This window comes from Trachypithecus francoisi, unplaced genomic scaffold, assembly GCF_009764315.1.
Source record: "Trachypithecus francoisi isolate TF-2019V2 unplaced genomic scaffold, Tfra_2.0 Lachesis_group12, whole genome shotgun sequence".
In the NCBI taxonomy this organism is placed as follows: domain Eukaryota; kingdom Metazoa; phylum Chordata; class Mammalia; order Primates; family Cercopithecidae; genus Trachypithecus; species Trachypithecus francoisi.
In genome coordinates, this window is record NW_022681457.1 from 26,348,500 (window position 1) to 26,371,899 (window position 23,400).

The window sequence follows — 23,400 nt, forward strand, 5'->3', positions numbered from 1 at the left end:
TCCCTCTCAAGTTTAATGCAATGTAGTTTCTGCCTCCACTATTCAAGTGAATTTGTTCTCATTAAGTTAATGGGGGTTTTTAAATATTCAGATCTAGTGACTACATTTCAGTCTTTTATTGGTCGGTCCCTTTGCAACATTTAAAACCTTCTACTGACTGGGCACGGTGGCTCATGCCAGTAATCCAAGCACTTTGGGAGGCCAAGGTGGGAGGATTGTTTGAGCCCAGGAGCTCGAGACTAGTCTAGGAAACATGGTGAAGCCCCTGTCTCTACAAAAAGTTAGCTAGACTTAGTGGTTTGCACCTGTTAGTCCCAGCTACTTGGGAGGCTGAGGTGGAAGAATAACCTGAGCCCAGGAGTTTGAGGCTGCAGTGAGCTGTGATTATACCACTGCGCTCCAGCCTGGGTGACAAAGCAAGACCCTGTCTCAAAAACAAAACAAAACTCTCTACTACCTTGAATTCTGCCACACCATTCATTTTCCTCTCTGCCTGTGTGTTCTTTCCCTAACTTATTTTTTCTCCCTAAGAGCTGATATCAGTAGATTTCCATATTTGGCCTTCTCATTTTCTTCCTGTTACTTATGCCTATTAGTGATTACTTTCAAGCATATAATTTTAGACCAAACTGCTCTCAGTACTAAATTAATATTTCCAAAGGATTCTTAGACATTCCCACTTCATGCTATATAAATAGTTCAATTTCACCATTTCAAAGAAGACTTTTTTTCTGGGACTTGCTTTTCTGTGTTCTATAATATCTATATATGGCATCAGTTCATCCAAACTAAAAACTATGTGAATCAAAAACTCAGTTAATTGTGATTGGTCTCCCTCACCCACTTTCTAATGTAAATGTCAGAAATACTAGCACATCGTTTCAATTTCACCTCCTAAGATCTCTCAAATCCTTGGGACCTTGTCAGCATCTTAATTACTTCACTCAGAATCTTATCTTTTCTCACCTCTCTGATTAGAATAATTCCCTACGTGGTCCCATGTCGTTAGTCTTTCCCCTTCTAATCCATCTTGCACAGTGCACAGGAGAGATCTTTCTCATCCTCAAATCAGCTTATGTCATTCTCTTGCTTAATATTCTTTAATGCCTGCTTAAGTTCACCTTCCTTAGCATGGCATGCGGGCCCTTTACGGTCAGATAGTAGTGACAGTGAGAAATCTCAGTCTTAAAAATAAGGTATTCTAGATAACATTTTCTATAGATTTTTGGTACATATCCTTTGGAAATACCAAGTTTTATGAGTTTTTTAAAATATCATAAATAGGTACTGAACTTTATCAGAATATTTCTACAACTATTGAGATAATCGTGATTTCTCCTTAAGTTCATTAGTGTCATTTGAGAGTTACACATTCTGTCTTTATCCTGCTGGTGATTGTCCCTGTCCCTAACTTCTTTTTTTTTTTGAAATAGAGTCTTGCTTTGTCATTCAGGCTGGAGTGCGTGGCACAATCTTGGCTCACTGCAACCTCTGCCTGCCGGGTTCAAGCGATTCTCGTGACTCAGCCACCTGAGTAGCGGAATTACAGGCATGCACCACCACATCCAGCTAATTTTTGTATTTTTAGTAGAGACAGGGTTTCACCATGTTGGCCAGACTGGTCTTGAACTCCTGACCTCAAGCGATCTGCCTGCCTCAGCCTCCCAAAGTGCTGGGATTACAGAGGTGAGCCGCTGTGCCCGGCCAATTGTCCCTAACTTTTTAACATGCATAGGTTTATCAGAACTTCTGTCTACCCACTTATTCTCACCTCCATCTGCTTCCTCCTTCCTACTATACCTATCATCATGTTGGTGTCTACATTTTTACATTAGGATAGTCTTAAATGTTTTTGGGTTGTTTTTATGGTTGTGTCTTTGCATATAAGATTAAAATTACGATATTGCATACCTCAATTTCAACATATTATATAATAACATCTTGCATTTATTTCTTTTCTCGCTGGATTGCTTCCTCCTAGGGCATTTCGAAAGATAGTATTCTTGTGGTAAAAACTTGAGAACTTGTATAGTTGAGAATATTTTTATTTCTTTGTGATATTAATTAACTTAGATTAATTTAAAAATCTAGGCTCAGAGTTCTTTTCTTACAATACTTAGAAAATATTAATTCATTATCTTCTTGAATCTAATGTTGATGCTTTGAGAAAGAAGATTATATTGATTTGTTTCTTGTTCCTTTAGAGATATGTTCTTTTTAAATGGAAGCTTTTAGAAGGTTTTCTGTTGTTGTTATTGGCTGTGATGTTCTTAAATGTCACAAAAAGAAATGTGACTAAGTGTGTTTTTTCTTTAGAAATCATGTTTGGGAGACTGTGAACCCTTTCATTCTATGCTCTTCAATTGTTCTTTAATGATGGGAAATTTCTCAGCCATTATTTCTTCAAAGATCTTATTTTCTTCTCCTTCAGGGACTTCTAATATCACAGGTGCTGATGCTTCTACCTCCATTTTCTTTGCCACCTAGCTTTTTCTTGTTTGTTGGAATTTTCAGTTTCTTTAACTGGATCTTTAAGATCACTATTTTGGGCCAGGTGCGGTAGCTCACGTCTGTAATCCCAGCACTTTGGGAGGCCAAGGCAGGTGGATCACCTGAGGTCAGGAGTTCGAGACCAGCCTGGCCAACATGGTGAAACTCAGTCTCTACTAAAAATACAAAAGAAAAATAGCCAGGCGTGGTGGCAGGCACCTGTAATCCCAACTACTTGGGAGGCTGAGGCAGGAGAATTGCTTGAACCCGGGAGGCAGAGGTTGCAGTGAGCCGAGATCATGCCATTTCACTCCAGACTGGGCGACACAGCAAGACTCTGAGATCTCAAAAAAAAAAAACTTACTATTTTGTTTTTTAGTCACATGTATTCTACTATTTAACCTATCTGTTAAAGCACAGGGTAATAATAATGCTTCATGAATTCCTTCAGTTTCTTTATCTATAGAATGGAGATAATACCAACCTTATAGAATTGGCTTTTTGAGGATTAAATGATCTAATTCATGTAAAGTGTTTAGAACAATGCCAAGTCTATAGTAAGTGAGGGCTGCTATTATTTTTTCTCCATACTTATGTTTTTCATAATCTGGCATTTCTCATTGGTTATTCTTTATAACTGCTTGTCCTTCCTTCATGTTATGAGTAAAAATCCATTTTATTTTTGTAATGTCTATTACATTTATTTGACATTCTTATTATTTCCTATTCATGATTCTGCTTTCTGTCTTATAGGTGGTTCAGCTTGTTGCTTTTATTTTTTAGTGACTGCATTCTCCAAATGTCTAGCTATTTTTCTTTTGAATGTATGAATATAAATTTCCTGTGGGAGCTGTCACCTTTCTGTATGTCACTGTTTAGAGGTTGTGGGGAAGGGGATGGACAGAGGGAAGCTAAAGCCTGGTCTTAGCTAGGGTTTAGGGAAGGCAGGCAAGGACCTCAGGGCAGAGAAGTTCTGCCTTCACCATCTAGGCTTGAGCCCAGCCCTTTTCCTACCCCAGCCAGGCAGCCCCGCACCTTAGAGAGCCTCTCTTCATTTCCATTTCCACCCCTGCTCTTTTCCAAGTTCTTCCTTCCTCCGCTGTAACTCTTCTATCCTGCAGAGTGGGTGTGGGAGGACCTGAGAAGGTCGGGGAGGTGGGAAGGTTTTCAGTGACCAGCTGGTCTGCCCGCCTAGTGTTATCTTGTCCCCATTGTCTCTGCACTTGTGTGCCATCCTGCTGTTCGTTGGTCCTATGGCTGTCACTGGGGTGATGCTGCTGTTTTCCCACCTTGCTGTCCTGGCCAAGAAAGCCATGCTCTCTGAAGGCAAACACAACTCAAAAGTGCTTCCCTGAATTATCCTGTGTGTGGACCCATGTGCTCTCATGCTCTCTGCTGATGTTTACCTTCACATCTTCTATCTCCCCAGGGGTTTCTCACAGGCTGTATGTCAGTTTCTTGGATGCATCACCTTCTCCCTCTCAATTTCGCAGTATCTGGGTTGGCAAAAGTTTCCAGTTGTCCTTGTCAGTTCTCCATTTTCTCATAGCTAAAAGTTTTTATCTTTTATGTAATTATATATATTAATATCCCCATCCATCAAGCTGGTTTTTAAAACTGAAAATTATTTCATATTTTTAGGAAGCTACTCGATTGCATGTATGTAAGGCCAGCTCATTTTAATCTCATACTAAATTAATCAAGTAAAGACCTTTATAAAAGAGAAGATTTTGGGCCAGGCGCGGTGGCTAATGGCTGTAATTCCAGTACTTTGGGAGGCCAGGCGGGTGGATCGCGAGGTCAGGAGATCAAGACCATCCTGGCTAACACAGTGAAACCCCATCTCTACTAAAAATACAAAAAACTGGCCAGGCATGGGTGGCAGGCACCTGTAGTCCCAGCTACTTGGGAGGCTGAAGCAGGAGAATGGTGTGAACTCGGGAGGTGGAGCTTGCACTGAGCCGAGATCGCGCCACTGCACTCCAGCCTGGGCAACAGAGTGAGACTCCGTCTCAAAAAATAAAATAAAATAATAAGAAGATTTTGAATTATAAGGCAACCCACATTATTAAACTTCATTTTATTTTATTTGAAGTTTTTATTTGTAAAATACAGAAACAGGGTTTCACTGTGTCACCCAGGCTGATCTTGATCTCTTGGGCTCAAGTGATCCTCCCGCCTCAGCCTCCCAAAGTGCCACGATTACAGGTGTGAGCCACTTTGCCTGGCCAATTAAACTTTAAATCAACATTATAAGAAGGCTCTTCTGTAGTATCAAAGTATTCATATTGTGTTAACAAGTTATTAATAACTTCAGATTCCCTTGTCATCCTTCTATTTGTATGATATGATGAGACTCATTGTACTAAATTGTCAGTCCTCTTAAAGCCAGTTGGTATTTACTTGAGACATTCTATGAGGATTTTATGCTGTATGTATAATTGAGAACTGTGGTAGAGAGTATAAAATAGATATATAATATAAATCAAATTATGTTTATCATAAAATAGATCTTGTCAGATGAATGAGAATTTCTAGAAGAAAGCCTTTGAAATTATGTCTTTTGTACTTATGCTTGTTCTAATATTTCTTATTTCTATATTCATTGCAGATGCACAGTAATCAAAAGGGCTTACTTCCAGAGCCAAATCCAGTACAAATTATGAAAAGTTTAAACAACCCTGCCATGTTGCAGGTTCTTCTACAGCCCCAGTTATGTGGACGAGCTGTTAAACCAGGTATGGACATGTATGTATACTGATTAAAGAATGTTAGCATGAAGTTAATTTTTTCACATGTGAAATATGAAAAAATACATTTATTTGTGAAAAATATATTTAAATTAGTATGAAAATTTAAAAATGTTTCTAGGACCTGCTAATGAATTTTAATCAATAATCTGAGGTGATATATTTTGACTATTTTTGATATATACAAGCTGCTTATGTGGTTTTTTTTACTATTAATAAATGCTAGATATCAAACCTTCTGTTTAGCTCTTAGTAGACATGAATTTGTAGACCAAGATAATAGTTAACACACTACATTGTTATAACCTATATCCACAAAGAATTAATACTTTTCTATGTAATATTTTTAGCAGAATTATTTTGTTGAAAAGTGCCAAATTTTTGTTTCCTCTTTGTTCTTCCCCTTTTTGTTGTAAAATTGTTCCACTTTGTAGAAAATGATGAAAACATTATTATTTTCCAAGTATTATGCTAATCTTTATAATATCAGTATACATTAAATATCTACCTATTTAGTATTCTTTAGTAAGAGCTTGCCTTCTGTGCATTCTGGAATGCACAACTTTTTATGTACAAAAATGTCTGTTTTAGCATTATGAGGAAATGAATGCCTAAACAGTGGTCTCCCCTTATCTGTGTTCTTGTGTTCCACAGTTTAGTTACCTGCAGTCTGAAAATATTAAGTGGAACATTCCAAAAATAAACTACTTATAAGTTTTAAATTGCATGCTATCCTGAGTAGTGTGATGAAATGTTTTGCTGTTCCGCTCCTCCTACCTTGGCTATGAATTATCCCTCTGTCCAGTGTACCTACTCTGTATATGTTACCCACCCATTAATCACTTAGTAGCCATCTTGGTTAGTTATCACATCATCTATCATGGTATTGTAGTGTTTATGTTCAAGTAACCATTATTTTCTTTAATAATGGTCCCAAAGCACAAGAGTAGTGATGCTGGCAGTTTGGATATGACAAAGAGAAGCTGCAAAGTGCATCCTTTCAGTGAAAAGGTTAAAACATTTCCAACTTAATAAGGGAAAACAAAATGTGTGCTGAAATTGCCAAGATCTACAGTAAGAATGAATTTTCTATCCATGAAATTGTGAAGAAGGAAAAATAAATTTGAACATAGCATATATAAGGTTTGGTACTATTTATGGTTTCAGGCATCCACTGGGGGTCTTGGAACATATCGCTCGCTGATAAGGGGGATCTACTGTATTCAACATTTAAGTTCAGAGCAAATATGTATAGAGCAAATATATTAAATACATTTATTATGTTTTCATCCTAACTGGTCTCACACCAGCTCATCTGCTGCAATTCGATTCTGGCACTAACTACCTAGAGTTAGCACAGACCCCACAAGTTAAGAGTTCAATCTTCCATATGGCTACCCTCACTTTAGACCTTGACGCAAGTTCAGAGGATTTTCCAGGCCATGTGCACTTCTGACCAGCTAACTACAAATTTGGGAGTTCCCACAATGCCCTCAGGTTCAATAGTTCAATAGAATGGCTCACAGAACTTAGGAAAGCACTATGCTTAGAGTACATAAGGACACAGGCAAGGGAAGATACACTTAGGGAAAAATCTTGGAGGGTCTTGAATACAGAGCTTCTGTGTCCTCTACCCATCAAATCAGGCCATGTCACCCTCCCAACACATCAATATGTTTTCCATCTGGGGATCTCTACTGAACTTCGATGTCCAGAGATTTTATTGGAGTTTCACTATGTTGGTGTGATTGATGGGCCCCATGATAGAACTCAGTCTCTACTTTGCTTCCATTCCCTGGAAGCTAGAAGGTCAGGCTGATATCCCCTGGTGCAAAGCTCCACCTCTCCTTATAGAGTTGGTCTTTTGGCACAGCCAGCCCTCATCCGGAAGCTATCTATGGGTCCATAATGAGTTCCCTCAGTAGCATATCAAAGACACTCCTGTAACTCAGGAAAATCCAAGGATTTAGAGTCTCCCTTTCAGGAACCAGGGACAAAGGCCAGTCAAATTATTTATTATACAACAGTATTCATATTAAGTACTTCATATAATTATTTGTGTGTAAGAAGCAGCTTTGGTAGTTTTCTGGCTCAGGCTATTATGCAATTAGATATCTCTTTTACAGTTTTAATGGTATAGAGATACTCTTTTTTGTCTTGACAACATGAAGGATTAGAAGCTTATTACTTCCCAAGGCAGCCTATTCCCTGGTTTGACAGTTTCAATTACTGGAAAGTTTTTATATTACTAATATAAGCAATTTTTAGCCACTTATTCTGGTTCCGTCTCTGAAGAAATACAGGATAAATGTATTCCTTCTTGCATAATAAAAGCCTCCTAATATTTGAAGACAACTACCGTGAAACCTCAGTCATTTTTTATTTTCCCTGTCTTCTTTTCTCCAGACCAGTTCTTTTTTTTACAATGCAACTTTATTAGTAAAATAAATTTCGAGCAGAGCCCCAATATATACCATAAATGTAAAAGATGTCAATTAAACGGATGAACCACTGTCAATCCATATATTTAGAAATGATCAAATCTAATGTTTTCCTTTTTTAATATGAAAGTAAACATAAACAGAGATGGTGTTTTTTTCTGCAACTCTCTTTTTATGCATCTTATATCTCTTTGCAGATTACAGTTCTATATTTGACTTTCCATAACATGTCACAGGACATGTGCTTTAAATCCCCCACAAGTTATTCTCTTGTAGATGTAGTCTAGGTCTTCCGGGTTGTCCCAAAATATGATGTACACAGACACAAACATATTCTGTAGATTGGTTTTGATTAGCACAGAATGCAGTGGGATTTCCTTCCTATTATCATTATATTTCCCTTAATGCAGTCCAAGATTATGTATTAGTGTCTAAAGAGCATACCACATTCTTAGGTCTTTTAGAAAGTATCATCTGCCTCTTTGGACTCTGGGCTATCTTTACTAATTCCTCTCAAGTATTATTTTTGTCTCTTCTTTTCATCTAAAACTAAATATTCTCCATTCTGCTGTTCTACTCAGATTAATGTATGGCCATATGGCAGTAGGCTTCTTTATGCTTAGCGCTTTCTCAATTTTAAGTAAGATGTTTGAATATTACACTGATGCAGAAGTTATTTCATCAAGCATAGCTTTTTCTTGTGTGGGGTGGAAAGGGAAGAGGATTAAATCATTGCCTCACTTGAGCACATACATAGCTGGAGAATGTGTGGAAAGTTTCTTGATGTTGAGAAAAAGTGTCTTGTTAATAAATTCCATTTATTTTTCTTTTACTATGTCCTTTACTGTATCTTAACTGTAACCTTGCTATATCCTGAACTCCTCACAGAGGCCTTCTCTGAGCCAACTAAATTAATGATAAAGAATTGTAATTCTTGGCTGGGTGCTGTAGTTCACGCCTATAATCCCAGCACTTTGAGACACTGAAATGGGCAGATCACCTGAGGTCAGGAGTTCAAGATCAGCTTGGCCAACGAGGGGAAACCCCATCTCTACTAAAAGTACAAAATTAGCTGGACATGGTGGCATGCACTTGTAGTCTCAGCTACTCGGGAGGCTGAGGCAGCAGAATGACTTGAACCCTGGAGGCGGAGGTTGCAGTGAGCCAAGATTGCACCACTGCACTCTGGCCTGGGCAACAGAGTGAGACACCATCTCAAAAAAAAAACAAACAAAAAAACAAAAAAAACAATTATAATTCTTATACCCTTGCCCTGCTTCTTTATCATTGTATAATTTTAAAAATAACTGACATATACTGTACATGTACTTGTTTATTGTCTATTTCTACCACTAAAATGGAAGCTCCAACTGCTATTAGATTAATTTCCCTCCCAGGTCCAATTTTGATTATGTTACTCTGACCAAGCTGATCTTTTCTCTTCAATCTAGACCTTTTAACTACCTTCAAAAATACAATAAGTATAATTATTCTAGACTTTTTTCTTTATGTGTGTACGTTCCTAATTTATTATGTAATCACTAGATTGTATAAACTGTATTTTTAAACAGCTTTAATTGAGATATAGTTGATGTACATTAAACTGTAGGTATTTGAAGTGTACGAATTGATATATTTTGATGTTATGTATATATTCATGAAATCGTTACCACAATCAAATAATAGACATATAAATTACCCTCCAAAGCTTCCTTTTGTGCATTTGTAATCCCTCCGCTACCCTGTCCCCAGGAAACCACTGATCTGCTTTCTGTCACTACAGTTTGTATTTTGTAGAAATTGGTATAAAAGGAATCACACAGTCTGTACTGTTTGGCTTCATTCACTTAGCTTACTGTTTTGAGATTCGTTCATGTTGTTACATGGATTAGTAGTAGTTTTTCTCTTTATTCCCGAGTAGTATTTCATTCTATAATTTGCTTATTCGTTGATTTGTTGATGGACATCTGGATTATTTCCAGTTTGAGGCCATTACAAATAAAATCTCTATGGACACTTGTATACTAGTCTTTATGCTTTTATTTCTTATGCTTTTATTCTCTTTGATAAATAACTATCTGTGGAATGGCTGAGTCATATGATAGATATATGTTTAAGTGGTGAGAAACTGCCTAGCTGTTTTCCAATGTGGTTGAGCCATTTTACGTATTCACCATCAGTTTCTAGGGCTCCAGTTTGCTCAGTATCCCCGCCACTACTTGATCTGTTGGTCTTTTTAATTTTAGCCTTTCTAGTGGATGTGTAGTGCTCTCTTACTGTGGTTTTAATTTGAATATTTCTTTTGACTAATGATTTTGAGCACCTTTTATTGTGCTTATTTGTCATCTTTATATCTTTGATGATATGTCTTTTCAAATATTTTGTACGTGTTAAAACTGAGTTGTTTGTCTTCTTATCAAGTTGTAAGAGTGCTTTTTAATTTTACATACAAGTAGTCTGTTGGATATATGGTTTGCAAATATTTTTTAACAGTGTCTTTTGAAGAGCAAAATGTTTTATTTTGACAAAATCCAATTTATTATTTTTTTATAATTTGTACTTTGTATGTCATATTTGAGAAATCTTTGCCAATTTCAGGTTTTCTAAGATTTTCTTGTATGTTTTCTTGGAGAAAGTTTTATAATTTTATCCCTATATTTAGGTCTATGATCTATTTTGAGTGAATTTTAGTTTATAGTATGAGGTAAGAGTCCAGATGTTTTTTGTTTACGTATAGTTATACAGTTATTCCAGTATCATTTGTTTAAAAAGCTTATGTTTCATTGAATATTTTGACATTTGCCAAAAATCAGTTAACCATATATGCATGAGTCTATAACTAAACTCTGTTCATTGATCTAAATGTCTGTCTTTATAACAGTACTGTCTTTATATCAATACTGTCTGTATACCGAAATACATGTGTAATAAATCCTGAAATCAGTGTAAGTCCTTCAACTTTATTCTTCTTTTTCAGAGTTGCTTTGGCTATTCCAGGTTCTTTGCATTGGCTCATAAATTTTAGAATCAGAGTGCCAATTTCTATGAGAAACGTCAGCTGGGATTTTGATTAAGATTGTGTTGATTTGTATGCTAATTTAGGCAGAATTCACAACAATTCTGAGGCTTCTGATCCATAAGTATGGTATATCTTTTCAATTATTTTGAGGCAATATTTTATTTCTCCCAGTAATGTTTTATTGTTTTCAGAATATGAATCTTATACATCTTTGGTCAGATTTATTCACAGTATTTCATATTTTTTGATGTTATTTTAAATGGTACTGCTCTCTTAATTTCAATGTCCGATTGCTTGTTGTTAGCATATAGAAGTATAACTGATTAAATACATATTTATCTTATATCCTACAGTCTCGCTAAACTCACTTATTATTTTTAGTAGGTTTTTGTTGGGATTTTCTATGTAGATGATTATGTTATCTACAAATAAACACAATTTTACTTCTTCCTTTCCAACATATATGGCTTCTATTTTTTTCCTTGCTTTTTTGCATTAGATAGAAATTCCACTGTAATTGTGCATAGAACTGGTGAGAGCAGACATCCTTGCCTCATTTTTGATCTCATGGAGAAGGCATTCATTCTTTGATTATTAAGTATTATCTTAGCTAGAGTTTTTTTCACAGATTTCTTTTATTAAGCTGGGGAATTTACCATCTATTTCTAATTGCCGAGTTTTAGCATGATGATTCCTGGAATTTGTTGAATGCTTTCTCCATATATCGAGATGATCATATACTTTTCTATCTGTTAACATGATACATTACATTGATGATTTTTGAATGTTATATCAACCTTTTATTCTTAGGATAAACCTCACTTAATCATGGCATATTATAATCTTTTTTATATGTTGTTGAATTTGATTTAATAACATTTAGTTTGAAATTTTTGCACCTATGTTTATGAGGTATATTGGTCTGTAGTTTTCTTACCTTGTAATGTATTTTCTGGTTTTGTTATGCTGCCCTCATGGAACAATTTGGAAAATATTCCCTCTCTTCAGTCATCAGAAGAGTTTGTGTTCAGTGCTATTATTTCTTCCTCATATGTTTGGTAGAATTCGCTAGTGAGATCAGCTGTGTTGAATTTTTTAAGGAAGATTTCTAACTACACATTTAATTTCTTTAATATATAAGAGCTATTTCAGGATATTGTTCTTCTTAAGTGAGCTTTACTAGTTTGTATCTTTCAAGGAAATTATCTATTTTATGTAAGTTATCAAATTTATTGGCATAACATTGTTCATAGTATTCCCTTATTATTCTTTAATCTCTGCAGGATCTATAGTGATGGCTCTTTCACATTCCTGATATTTTTGTCTTCTCTCTTCCTGATAAGTCTGGCAAAAGGTTTATCAATATTACTGATTGTTCCAGAGAGCTGGCTTTTGTTTTCATTGACTTTCTCTGGTTGTTGTCTGTTTTTTATTTCATTGATTTCCACTTTATTTCTCTCTGCTTACTTTGGGCATATTTTGTTCTTCCTTTTCTGGTTTTTTAAAGTAAAACTAGATTGTTCACTTGAGACCTTTCTTTTAATGTGTTTAGTATTACACATTCCCTTCTAAACACTGTATCTCACAAATTTTGAATGTTATATTATTTTCATTCATTTCAGAATACTTTTTGGTTTCCATTTTGATTTATTTGGTCCATTGGTTATTTGTTAGTGTCACTTAAGTTCCAAAATTTGGAGATTTTCTAGGTCTTTTTTGTTACTGATACCTAATTTAATTCACTTGTAGTCAGAGAAGATACTTTGCACAACTTAAATTTATAAATTAGAATTTAGACTTGTTTCATGGTTCAGAATACAGGCTATATTGGCAAATATTCCATGGACACTTGAGAATAATGTGTATTCTGCCCTTACTGGATGTGGAGTGTTCTATACATGTCAGTTAGATCAACGTGGTTGATAGTGTTCATGTCTCCTATATCCTTACTGATTTTTTGTCAACTTATTCTATCAATTATACTGAGGAGAGGATGGGGCATAATGGGAGTCCTAGCCATAAGCTAAGGGTAAGAGCAGGTAGGCAAGATGCTATGGACATTTTCAGACTGTTTTTATTCTGATTGTTGTTTCTGTTGTTGTTATAAACTGGAAGATACTGTGTTCAGTAAAAGCTGTGAAGAAAAATATATTTCAATGTTTTATAGTAAAATGCAATGATGATCTGAAAAAGAAGAGGAGTTGTTGAAATTTTTAATCATAATTTTGGGTTTGTCTGCTTTTCCTTTCAGTTCTGTGAATTTTGCTTCATATATTTTGAAGCTTTGTTATTTGGTGCACAAACATTTAAGATTGTTGTATCCTTTTGATTTTTTTTTTTTTTTTTTTTTGAGACGGAGTCTTGCTCTGTCGCCGGGGCTGGAGTGCAGTGGCCGGATCTCAGCTCACTGCAAGCTCCGCCTCCCGGGTTCACGCCATTCTCCTGCCTCAGCCTCCCGAGTAGCTGGGACTACAGACGCCCGCCACCTCGCCCGGCTAGTTTTTTGTATTTTTTTAGTAGAGACGGGGTTTCACAGTGTTCGCCAGGATGGTCTCGATCTCCTGACCTCGTGATCCGCCCGTCTCGGCCTCCCAAAGTGCTGGGATTACAGGCTTGAGCCACCGCGCCCGGCCCGTATCCTTTTGATTAATTGGCCCATTTGTCATTACAAAATGGTGATCTTTATCCCTGGTAATATCCTTTGCTCTGGATTTTTTTATATTAAGGTAGCCACCAGCTTTTAAAAATTAATATTAACATATCTATCCATAGATGTTTATATGTTTAATAAAATATATTTTAAGTTGCCAAGTGGATTTGTATTTTCTATTATCTTGGAAAATCCTTTTCTGATATTTGCCGTGTTACTACTAGCTACTTCATCAATAATGTGTGACTTTAAAGTAATGTAGTTTTAAAAATGTTTTGATATCTATTATTTGTGGTTTCCATAATAGTTTTTTGAGGGAAGAGACTTCTATTAATCTTTCATGGATAATACATCTAGAGCTTTGTAATTTAGATGTATTTCCCCAGGCGGTCATTAATTTAGCAAGAAGGGATGTGTCTTAAAAGCTCTGCTTTTTATACTTCAACTACAGAATTTAAAAAAAATTAACTCCTCCACTCAAGTTTTTGTTGTTAAAAAATTTTTAATTGACATGTAATAATTATACATATTTATGGGGTACAGACTGATAGCCCAATATGTGTATGTAATCTATAATAATCAAATGAAGGTAATTAGCATATTAACCACCTAAAACATTCATCATATCCTTGTGTTGGGAGCATTTAAAGTCCTCTCTTCTAGCTATTTGAAAATATACAATAAATGTTTGTTAACTTAGTCACCCTACAGTACTATAGAACATGAAAACTTAATCGTCCTATCTAGCTATAATTTTGTATTCATTAACCAACCTGTCCATATCATCCCCTTTTGCCTTCTGTTCCCAGACTCTAATAACTGTGATTGTACCTTCAACTTCTATGAACTCAACTTTTTTAGCTCCTGTATATGAGGGAGAACATGCAGTATTTATCTTTATGTGCCTGACTTGTTTCACTTAATATAATGTCCTCCAGGTTGGTGCAAATGACCAGCTTTCCTTTTTTCTTATGGCTGAATAGTATTCCATTGTGAAATGTACCACATTTTCTTTATCCATTCATCTGTTGATGGGCACTTAGTCCATATCTTGGCTACTGTGAATAGTGCTGCAATAAACATCAGGATGCAGATATCTCTTCAAGATACAGATTTCCTTTTCTTTGGTTTGTTGTTGTTTGTTTGTTTTTTGAGATAGAGTCCCACCCTGTTGCTCAGGCTGGAGTGCAGTGGCATGATCTCAGCTCACTGCAACCTCTGCCTCCTGGGTTCAAGTGATTTTCATGCCTCAGCCTCTCGAGTAGCTAGGATTTCGGGCGTGCACCACTGCACCCTGCTATTTTTGTGTTTTTTAATAGAGACAGAGTTTCACCATGTTGGCCAGGCTGGTCTCGAACTCCTGACCTTTAGTGATCAACTCACCTCAGCCTTCCAAAGTGCTGGGATTATAGGTGTGAGCCACTGCACCTGGCCATGATTTCCTTTTCTTTGGATAAATATTCGTTAGTGGATTGCTGGATCCATATGGTAGTTCTATATTTGTTTTTTTGAGAAACCATCATACTGTTTTACATAATGGCTGTACTAATTGGCATTCCCTCCAGCAGTGTAAGAGAGTTCCCTTTTTTCTGCGTCCTCACCAGCATTTATTATTTGTTTGTCTTTTTGATAATTAGAATTAGCCGTTCTAATTGGGGTGAGATGATATCTTATTGTGGTTTTGACTTACATTTGACTGATGATGCTGATGTTGAATGTTTTTTCATATACTTGTTGGTTATTTATATGCCTTCTGAGAAATATCTGTTCAGATCCTTTGCCCATTTTTAAATTGGATTAATGAGGGTGGTTTTTCTTTTTCTTTTTGCTGTGAATTGCTAGAGTTCTGTGTATATTCTAGATATTAGTCCTATGTCACATGAATAATTTGCAAATATTTTCTCCCATTCTACAAGTTATACGTGTTCACCGTATTGATTGTTTACCTCATTGTGCAGAAGCTGTTTAGTTTGATAAAATCCCATTTGTCTATTTTTGATTTTGTTGCCTGTGCTTGTGAAGTGTGACCCGTAACATCTTTGCCCAGATCAATATCCTCAAGTGTTTCCCCCATGTTTTCTTCCAGTAGTTGTACAATTTTTAGTCTTGCATTTAAGTGTTTAATACATTTTTGAGTTGGTTTTTATATATGGTGAGAGATAAGGGTCTAGTTTCATTCTTTTGCATATGAATATTCCATTTTCCCAGCATAATTTATTGAAGGGGCTATACGGAAGTTATTTGTCTAAGTCTAGTAATATTTTCTCTGATTTTCTACACTTAATTCCCTATCACTTGCAGAGGAGTTATTTTCTGTGTACCAGTTTTCCACTCAGAAATGCCTTTTTCCTCATTGAAGTAGATAATAGAATTCTAAATGAGTCCTCTTCCACATATCCTCACATTATCGTAACTTTCCTGAAATTATGCTAGAATGAAACATTCCCTTCAATCCTGCATACTCTGGACACTTCCTGCTTTGCTAGAGAAAATATTGAAAACTGTTTAATTAAATAGTTTCCTATGGTTGTCTCACTGGTATCATTCTACTCCTGAAAACCAAGAAGTTATATCATTCTTGTCTTCTGAGGCAGTCCCAATGTAGACTTAGATGGATACTAAAAAATTTGGTTAGAATGAGGATTTATTTCATTCCTTTATTTATTTCACCTGTCATAGTACAGTGTTTTTTTATTTTACTACATATATATTACAAGAAGATGTTACCAGTACACTGTTTGTATATTATATATATATAATTTTATGTATTATTATTTTGAAATGGAGTCTCGCTCTGTCAGCCAGGCTGGAGTGTAGTGGAGTGATCTCAGCTCACTGCAACCTCCGCCTCCCAGCCTCAAGCAGTTCTCCTGCCTCTGCCTCCCAAGTAGCTGGGATTACAGGCATGTGCCACCATGCCTGGCTAATTTTTGTATTTTTGATAGAGACAGGGTTTCACCATGTTGACCAGGCTGGTCTCGAACTCCTGACCTCAGATGATCCTCCCACCTTGGCCTTCCAAAGTGCTGGGATTACAGGCGTGAGCCACTGTGCCCAGCCTAATTTTGTATATTATGATTATTCCAGTTATTTTACAATAGTTAGATTAAATTTCTTCATATGTTTTCTATCTCATGGTCCTTTTTGTGTCTCTATATTATCTATTCTAAAAACATCCCCCCCCCCTTTTTTTTTTAAAGTGAAAGCAAGTTTATTAAGAAAGAAAAGGAATAAAGAATGGCTTCTCCAGGCCGGGCGCGGTGGCTCACGCCTGTAATCCCAGCCCTTTGGGACGCCAAGGTGGGTGGATCTCAAGGTCAGGAGTTCAAAACCAGCCTGGCCAACATGGTGAAACCTCGTCTCTGGTAAAATACAAAAATTAGCTCTCTTCGGTCCGTGCTTCCAAGATGACAAAGAAAAGAAGGAACAACGGTCGTGCCAAAAAGGGCCATGGCCACCTGCAGCCTATTCGCTGCACTAACTGTGCCCGATGCGTGCCCAAGGACAAGGCCATTAAGAAATTTGTCATTCGAAACATAGTGGAGGCCGCAGCAGGGACATTTCTGAAGCGAGCGTCTTCGATGCCTATGTGCTTCCCAAGCTGTATGTGAAGCTACATTACTGTGTGAGTTGTGCAATTCACAGCAAAGTAGTCAGGAATCGATCTTGTGAAGCCCGCAAAGACCGAACACCCCCACCCCAATTTAGACCTGCGGGTGCTGCCCCACGTCCCCCACCAAAGCCCATGTAAGGAGCTGAGTGCTTAAAGACTGAGATAAACTATTATCTGGAGAAAAATAAAATGGAAATTGTACTTAAAAAAAAAAAGTTAGCTGAGTGTGGTGGTGAGTGCCTGTAATCCCAGCTACTTGGGAGGCTGAGGCAGGAGAATTGCTTGAACCCAGGAGGCCGGAGGTTGCAGTGTGCAGAGATCGTGCCATTGCACTCCAGCCTGGGAAATAGAGTGTGACTCTCTCTCAAAAACAAACAAACAAACAAACAGAATGGCTGCTCCATAAAGCAGTGGCATGGGCCACTGGTTGCCCATTGTTATGGTTATTTCTTGATTATCTTGATTATATGCTAAGCAAGAGATGGATTATCCATGAGTTTTCCAGGAAAATGGTGGGCAATTCTCAGAACTGAGGATTCCTCCCCTTTTTAGACCATATGGAGTAAATTTCGCACGCCGCCGTGGCATTTGTAAATTGTCATGTTGCTGTTGGGAGCGTAGCAATGAGGACGGCCAGAGGCCACTCTTGTCGCCATCTTGGTTTTGGTAGGTTTTCGCCGGCCTCTTTATTGCACCCTGTTTTATTAGCAAGGGCTTTGTGACCTGTATCTTGTGCCGACCTCCTGTCTCATCCTATAACTTAGAATGCCTAACTTACTGGGAATGCAGCTCAGCAGGTCTCAACCTTACTTTACCTAACTTCTATTCAAGATGGAGGCACTCTGGTTCAAACATCTGTAACACATCCTTGCCTCCCTTTTGTAAGTTTTCTGTTCTAAAAACATCCCTTTTGAAACGTACTCTGGTATTTAGGCTCTTAGACTTGATTATGAGTATTGTTCCCATTTATTCTTTTTATGTCTGTGTACAGGTTTGCAGTTTCTTTTGATTTTTTTATGTAAATATTTGTGTGTACATATATTGTCTTCTCAATTGGATTTTATGTAAGCTTTTCAAGGACAAGGATTGTATCCGGTCCCCCACTCCTACCCTCTGCCAGAATGCCTGAAATACCTAAAAAAACACTGAATAAATAACATGGGTTCAAATGAGTATTGTGCTTATTAAAAGGTGGATATGTTTTGTTGCACTAAATTCTAGAGAAGATTAAGCCTAGGTTTGGAGTTTTACGATTATGGCAGAAGGCTTTTGAATTTTAAAACAAATTCCAGGGTTGAATCTCAGGGAAAGGTGCCTGTCACTTTTGACCAGTGACAAAGTCACTATGTCATTGACCTTTCAGTGGATTTGTTAATAGTTTAAAGAAATGAATAACCCTTTTCGAAGCTTGGTTTTTTAAAAATTTTAATTCCATATATATATTACAGTTTTTACTTTTATTTTCTCAAAGCCGTTCTTGGAACACCTCACAGCTTGCCACATCTGATGAATCCATCCATCTCTCCTGCATTTTTACATTTGAATAAAGCACATCAGGTACATAAATAACATTAAGTACTGAAGCTTTAAATATTTGGAGTGAATATCTTGTTTGTTCTTAGCACTTAAAGTTCTCAAGAAATTAAATGAGTATTTTGCTTTTAAAGAAAATCTTTAATAAGTATAGCTATGTAAAATTATAACTTAATGAGTACATCAGATTCAATTAAGCTAACCAAAGCAGTAGTTATATACCACAATAAATATTATTGATTCCAATTTGTATGGCATTAAGAAGGAAAGTGGTATATTTTTTCTAGATAATAAATCAGTTGTTCAAAACAGGGCTTCTTATGTGGTTTTAACTCAAAAAAGTATTTCTAGAAAGAAAATATAAATGAACAGTAACTCTTCCTAAAATTTAATGAATATTATAAAAAACAACTCATGTATATGAGAATAGAATATATGTTTTCTACCTTTTTTAGATAAATATTTTAAATGTGAGTTTATAGATTTAAATGTCCATAATATTAGTGATAAGCATTACTCATTAATTTCAGGTACTGTTTAAGACTATAGAATTCTAATTACAAATCAAACAATATATAATAGATGCTTAATATAAGTTGAATGAATGAATATCTGGTCCTAAATCTAGCTTTTATTTTTCATCCTTAGAATCTAACACAGGATTTGGTGATACATTATAGAGTTTTTATTCATTCATTTACTCAATGTATTTTATTGAGTATCTGACATATATGTATTAGACATTGTGCTAATCATTGAGGCTACTGTGTGGAATGTAACATTTAAAGTCTATGTTATTATAGAATTTCAACCAGTAGGGAAAACACATTAAACAGTTAATTACAATAAGGAGTGAAAAGTAATATGAGAGGGGAAGTTCAGAGTATTGATAATATTCCCTGTATTTTAAGAGAAAGACCAAAATGCTTTAACCTTTAAGGCCCATACATTTGAGCTAGTTCCTTCTGCCTCTCAGCTCAATACACATCACTGTCCCACTACAACAGCCTGGTTTTGGTCCTCAAAGGACCTTGTTTTCTCCTCCTTCGGTCTTTTCTTCTGCTGGTCCTTCTTCCTGGAATGCGAATGATTCCCACCCCAACATCACCTAATTCCCTCCCAGACTTCAACTACAGCCTTCAGATTGCAGTACAAGAATTAGTTCCTCCTTGAATCGTCCAGGCTAAATAACATTCCTCCACTACTTGTTCTCATAGCCCCCTGCATTTTTCCTTCATATAATTACCATGTGTAATCATGTGGTTTTTTAAAATTATTATTAATTAATGGCTCCCTTCCTTAGGGGACTGTAAGATCTGTGAGGGCAGATCTTATTGTACTTCTCACTAAGTAGCACAGTGCCTGGCACATAGAAAGTGCTCAATAAATCTTTGTTGAATGATTAAATGAATAAATAAATGAATGAATAGAATGTCACTGTCACTGAAACCAAAAGGGGGTGAGAGGAGGGAAGGAAGGATGAAAGAATGTAGAATTAATTTCATGACTGCATGGCCCCCTTTTGTATATTATTAAAAGAATTAATTAACTTTGCCTGTTAAGTTGGAAAGTGAAATATTATGTTTAGAAGCAATTACTTTTACTCAGATCGACTGGAGAATTGAACTTTAAAATGAATCGGGTTATACAACATGTAGCTTTTCAAAATTAAACTAACAACGTTTTGTCATTTTCACAGAGCTCAGTTATGGGTAATACTTCTAATTTATTCCTTCAGAATCTTTCTCATATACCACTGGCACAACAACAATTAATGAAGTTTGAGAATATTCATACTAATAATGTAAGTATGATACCATTTTTTCTTTTAGAATCAATTCATTTCTTTTCTAGAATCAGGTTGTGGATCAGGTTGTTTATGAATTTTCACATGTGTAACTTATTTTAGGTTATATCTTATGGCCATGGGTCTTACCTTTTTTTCTTCTTTTGTAGAAACCCGGCTTACTTGGAGAGCCCCCAGCTGTGGTATTTCAGACTGCACTAGGGATAGGGTCAGTGCTTCCATTGAAAAAGGAGTTGGGACATCATCATGGAGAAGCACATAAAAGTAAATGATGTGTATTTACTGAGAAGTCAGTAAACAGTCAGGTTTGAGATTTAAAGATAGTTTACCTATGTTCTACTTTTATTTACAGGGAAGTCAAATTTGAGTTTTATTTAGTCATTTAAAATTTTGAGAACCCTCTTGGCTTTTTCTGTTTTGAATATTGATAAGTTACTGATGGACTTGCTTCCATGCCAAGATAAGACTTTCCCTGTTGGATATGCTTTAATATTTTATGCAGGTTCACAGCAGTGCAAGGCAAAGACACAGATCCCTTTGAGACTGACATGCTGCCCACTGGGCTGACAGCATATATGGATCCATTTGGGATAAGAAACCTTTCACTTTTATTTTTAAAAATCTAGTATTTATATATTTAAAGTTTGATTATTTATTTGTATTGTTAAAAAAAATTTAACCTCTAAATCAGTAGTCAAAGAAAACTAATGTGTGTACTATGTGCTTCTAAAAACATGGCAAACAAAATAGCTTTTTTGGCAGGAAAATAGGAGCATGGTGTTATACTAAGATTTCTTATTCGAATGTGATTTTGAAGGGTGCATTTTCAGCTTGAAGCTTAATTGAAATTTGCTTAGAAGTGGGCATGCTGAGTAAAAACAGAAGGTCCACCAATAATTTAAAAAAAAAAAGTCAATTAAATATGGGTAGCTTACTTAACCTTTTGTCCAGTGATCAAATAACTTAGTTCTGACTGTTGAAATTGACTGGACAAAAGTTAAGCCGGTGAAGAAATTTTTTGATATCATGGGGTCTGTCTTGCCAAAAAATTAAATTTTCTATGTCTAAAAGCTTATGTAAATGTGTATTATTTGTGTTGAATTAACTAATAAACTATTTGCTTTAGTATATGCTGCTTTAAGAACATTGAAAAGTTAGTGTCCAAATAACTATATTCTAAACATTAGGGGAACCAAAGTATCCATCTCTAAATGATTATTACTAAAAATAATTGAAGAAATTTGTTTAGTAAATTTATAAAATGGCAAATCTTAGTTGTCAAAATTAGCTCTTTCCATTTAATTTTGACCTATAGATTTTTTAAAAAGTGGAACAGTTCAGAATTTTCCTATTAAAACTTTTAATAGGAATGTTGCCAGCCTGGGCAACATGACAAAACCCTGACTCTACTAAAATACAAAAAATTAACCAGGCGTGGTTGCACACGCCTGTGGTCCCAGCTACTCAGGAGGCTGAGGTGGGAGAATCACCTTAGCCCAGGAAGTCGAGGCTGCAGTGAGCCATGATTGGCAATAGGAGTGGGACCCTGACTCAAAAAACAAACAAAAAAACCGCTTTTATTTTTCCCAGAATTTCTTGTTATTTTCTATAAATAAAAACATAAAACTTTCATGTATTAAATTTCGTGCTTATCTGTTAACAAATAGTCATTTAAGAAAAGAAGCCAGTGATATACTGATAAGTGTTTAACAACAAGCTCTCTAGGTGGAAAAAAAGTCTTGATTTGTAGCATTTGTGCATTTCTGTTTGTGAATACTCCAACTGTGACTGATTTCAGGTTACCAATATGAAGACACTTAACTCAATAGCTGGGAAGAGGTGTGTATTAATAGCTCTCATGAGTTGATGGAAGCCAGCTAACCAAATTTATTATTGGATTCAGTCAAACTTCATTAAATTTTACTTTCAGATAACTTTTTAAACTTAAAACTTAATTATTTCCTTCAGTTATGGAAACAGTGAAGTTGCAATGAATGGGCATAAAAAAAAGCACTAATATAGCTTAAATGCCAATTAACAATTATATATAGAATTAAAAAACTTAAAAATTTCATATATTTGAGGTTACCCTGAAAGTTACTGAAAATAAGAGCATTATTACTATTGTAGATTTTTGTTTTTTCATAAAGGAGCCCACTAATTAACAACCTCTAACCTTACCTTTTGCTGTTATCTAACAGGTACAAAATTGGTTTCTCTGCATTTTGCTCATAACTTAACAAAATCAAAAGGACTATTGTGAATAAATATTTTCTAACTAAAAGCTTTTTGCATTTGTGGTTTGCTACAGCATCTAGCCTGATTCCAACTCAAACAACGATAACAGCTGGAATGGGCATGTTACCATTCTTTCCAAATCAGCACATTGCTGGACAGGCTGGGCCAGGGCACAGTAATACTCAGGAGAAACAGCCAGCCACAGTGGGAATGGCAGAAGGAAATTTCTCAGGGTCGCAGCCTTATCTTCAGAGCTTTCCAAACCTTGCTGCTGGAAGTTTGCTGGCAGGACACCATAAGCAGCAGCAAAGCCAGCCAAAAGGCACAGAGATAAGTTCAGGGGTAAGAAAACTTTGTGTGCACACAGATGTGTATATACCTATATATGTATATATATTCCATTTAAATTATATCTTAAATTGTCGTGTCAATGAAATGATGACTTTTTCATAGTTTACATTTACTTCTCAAAATTGAAGAAAACATTGCAAAATCTGTTTGCAATGTTTTTGAAAAATCTGTTATTAAAAATAAGCAAACAAAAAATCCATTTTTTGATAAGTTATGCTAACTGGCATTTGGGACTACCTTAATTATTTGCCAGTTTGTAAGTAAAGTAATTTTAATTTGTGTAAAATGAGTTATGTCTCTTATAAATAATTTATATGTGGATTCTTTATTCCTTATAAGAGAATAAGGAATTTCCAAAAAGTTTGTGACATACATGGTTTTCAAAAATACTTGATATTTTAAATATAAGATATAAACTAATTTAAGTTCAGAATTTTGTAGTTTGAAAAAGCTTAGGAGTATCAATACTTATTAACTTACATAGTAATGTTATTTGTAAGGCTAAGTA

General features: G+C 35.8%; 1 protein-coding gene and 1 pseudogene across 2 annotated transcripts in view; both read left to right on the forward strand.

Moving 5' to 3' along the window:
- RAVER2 (ribonucleoprotein, PTB binding 2) overlaps window positions 1-23,400 on the forward strand; it is a 93,125-nt gene that overhangs the window by 38,763 nt on the left and 30,962 nt on the right. The window contains exons 5-9 of one of the 2 annotated variants that reach the window (XM_033225164.1): window positions 5,102-5,228; window positions 18,435-18,520; window positions 20,196-20,300; window positions 20,453-20,567; window positions 22,615-22,883. In XM_033225164.1, coding sequence (XP_033081055.1) covers window positions 5,102-5,228; window positions 18,435-18,520; window positions 20,196-20,300; window positions 20,453-20,567; window positions 22,615-22,883 — 702 coding nt within the window. The remainder of the gene's footprint in view (window positions 1-5,101; window positions 5,229-18,434; window positions 18,521-20,195; window positions 20,301-20,452; window positions 20,568-22,614; window positions 22,884-23,400) is intronic. The other variant, XM_033225165.1, reaches the window with a different exon arrangement.
- On the forward strand, window positions 16,758-17,178 carry LOC117092035 (annotated as a pseudogene).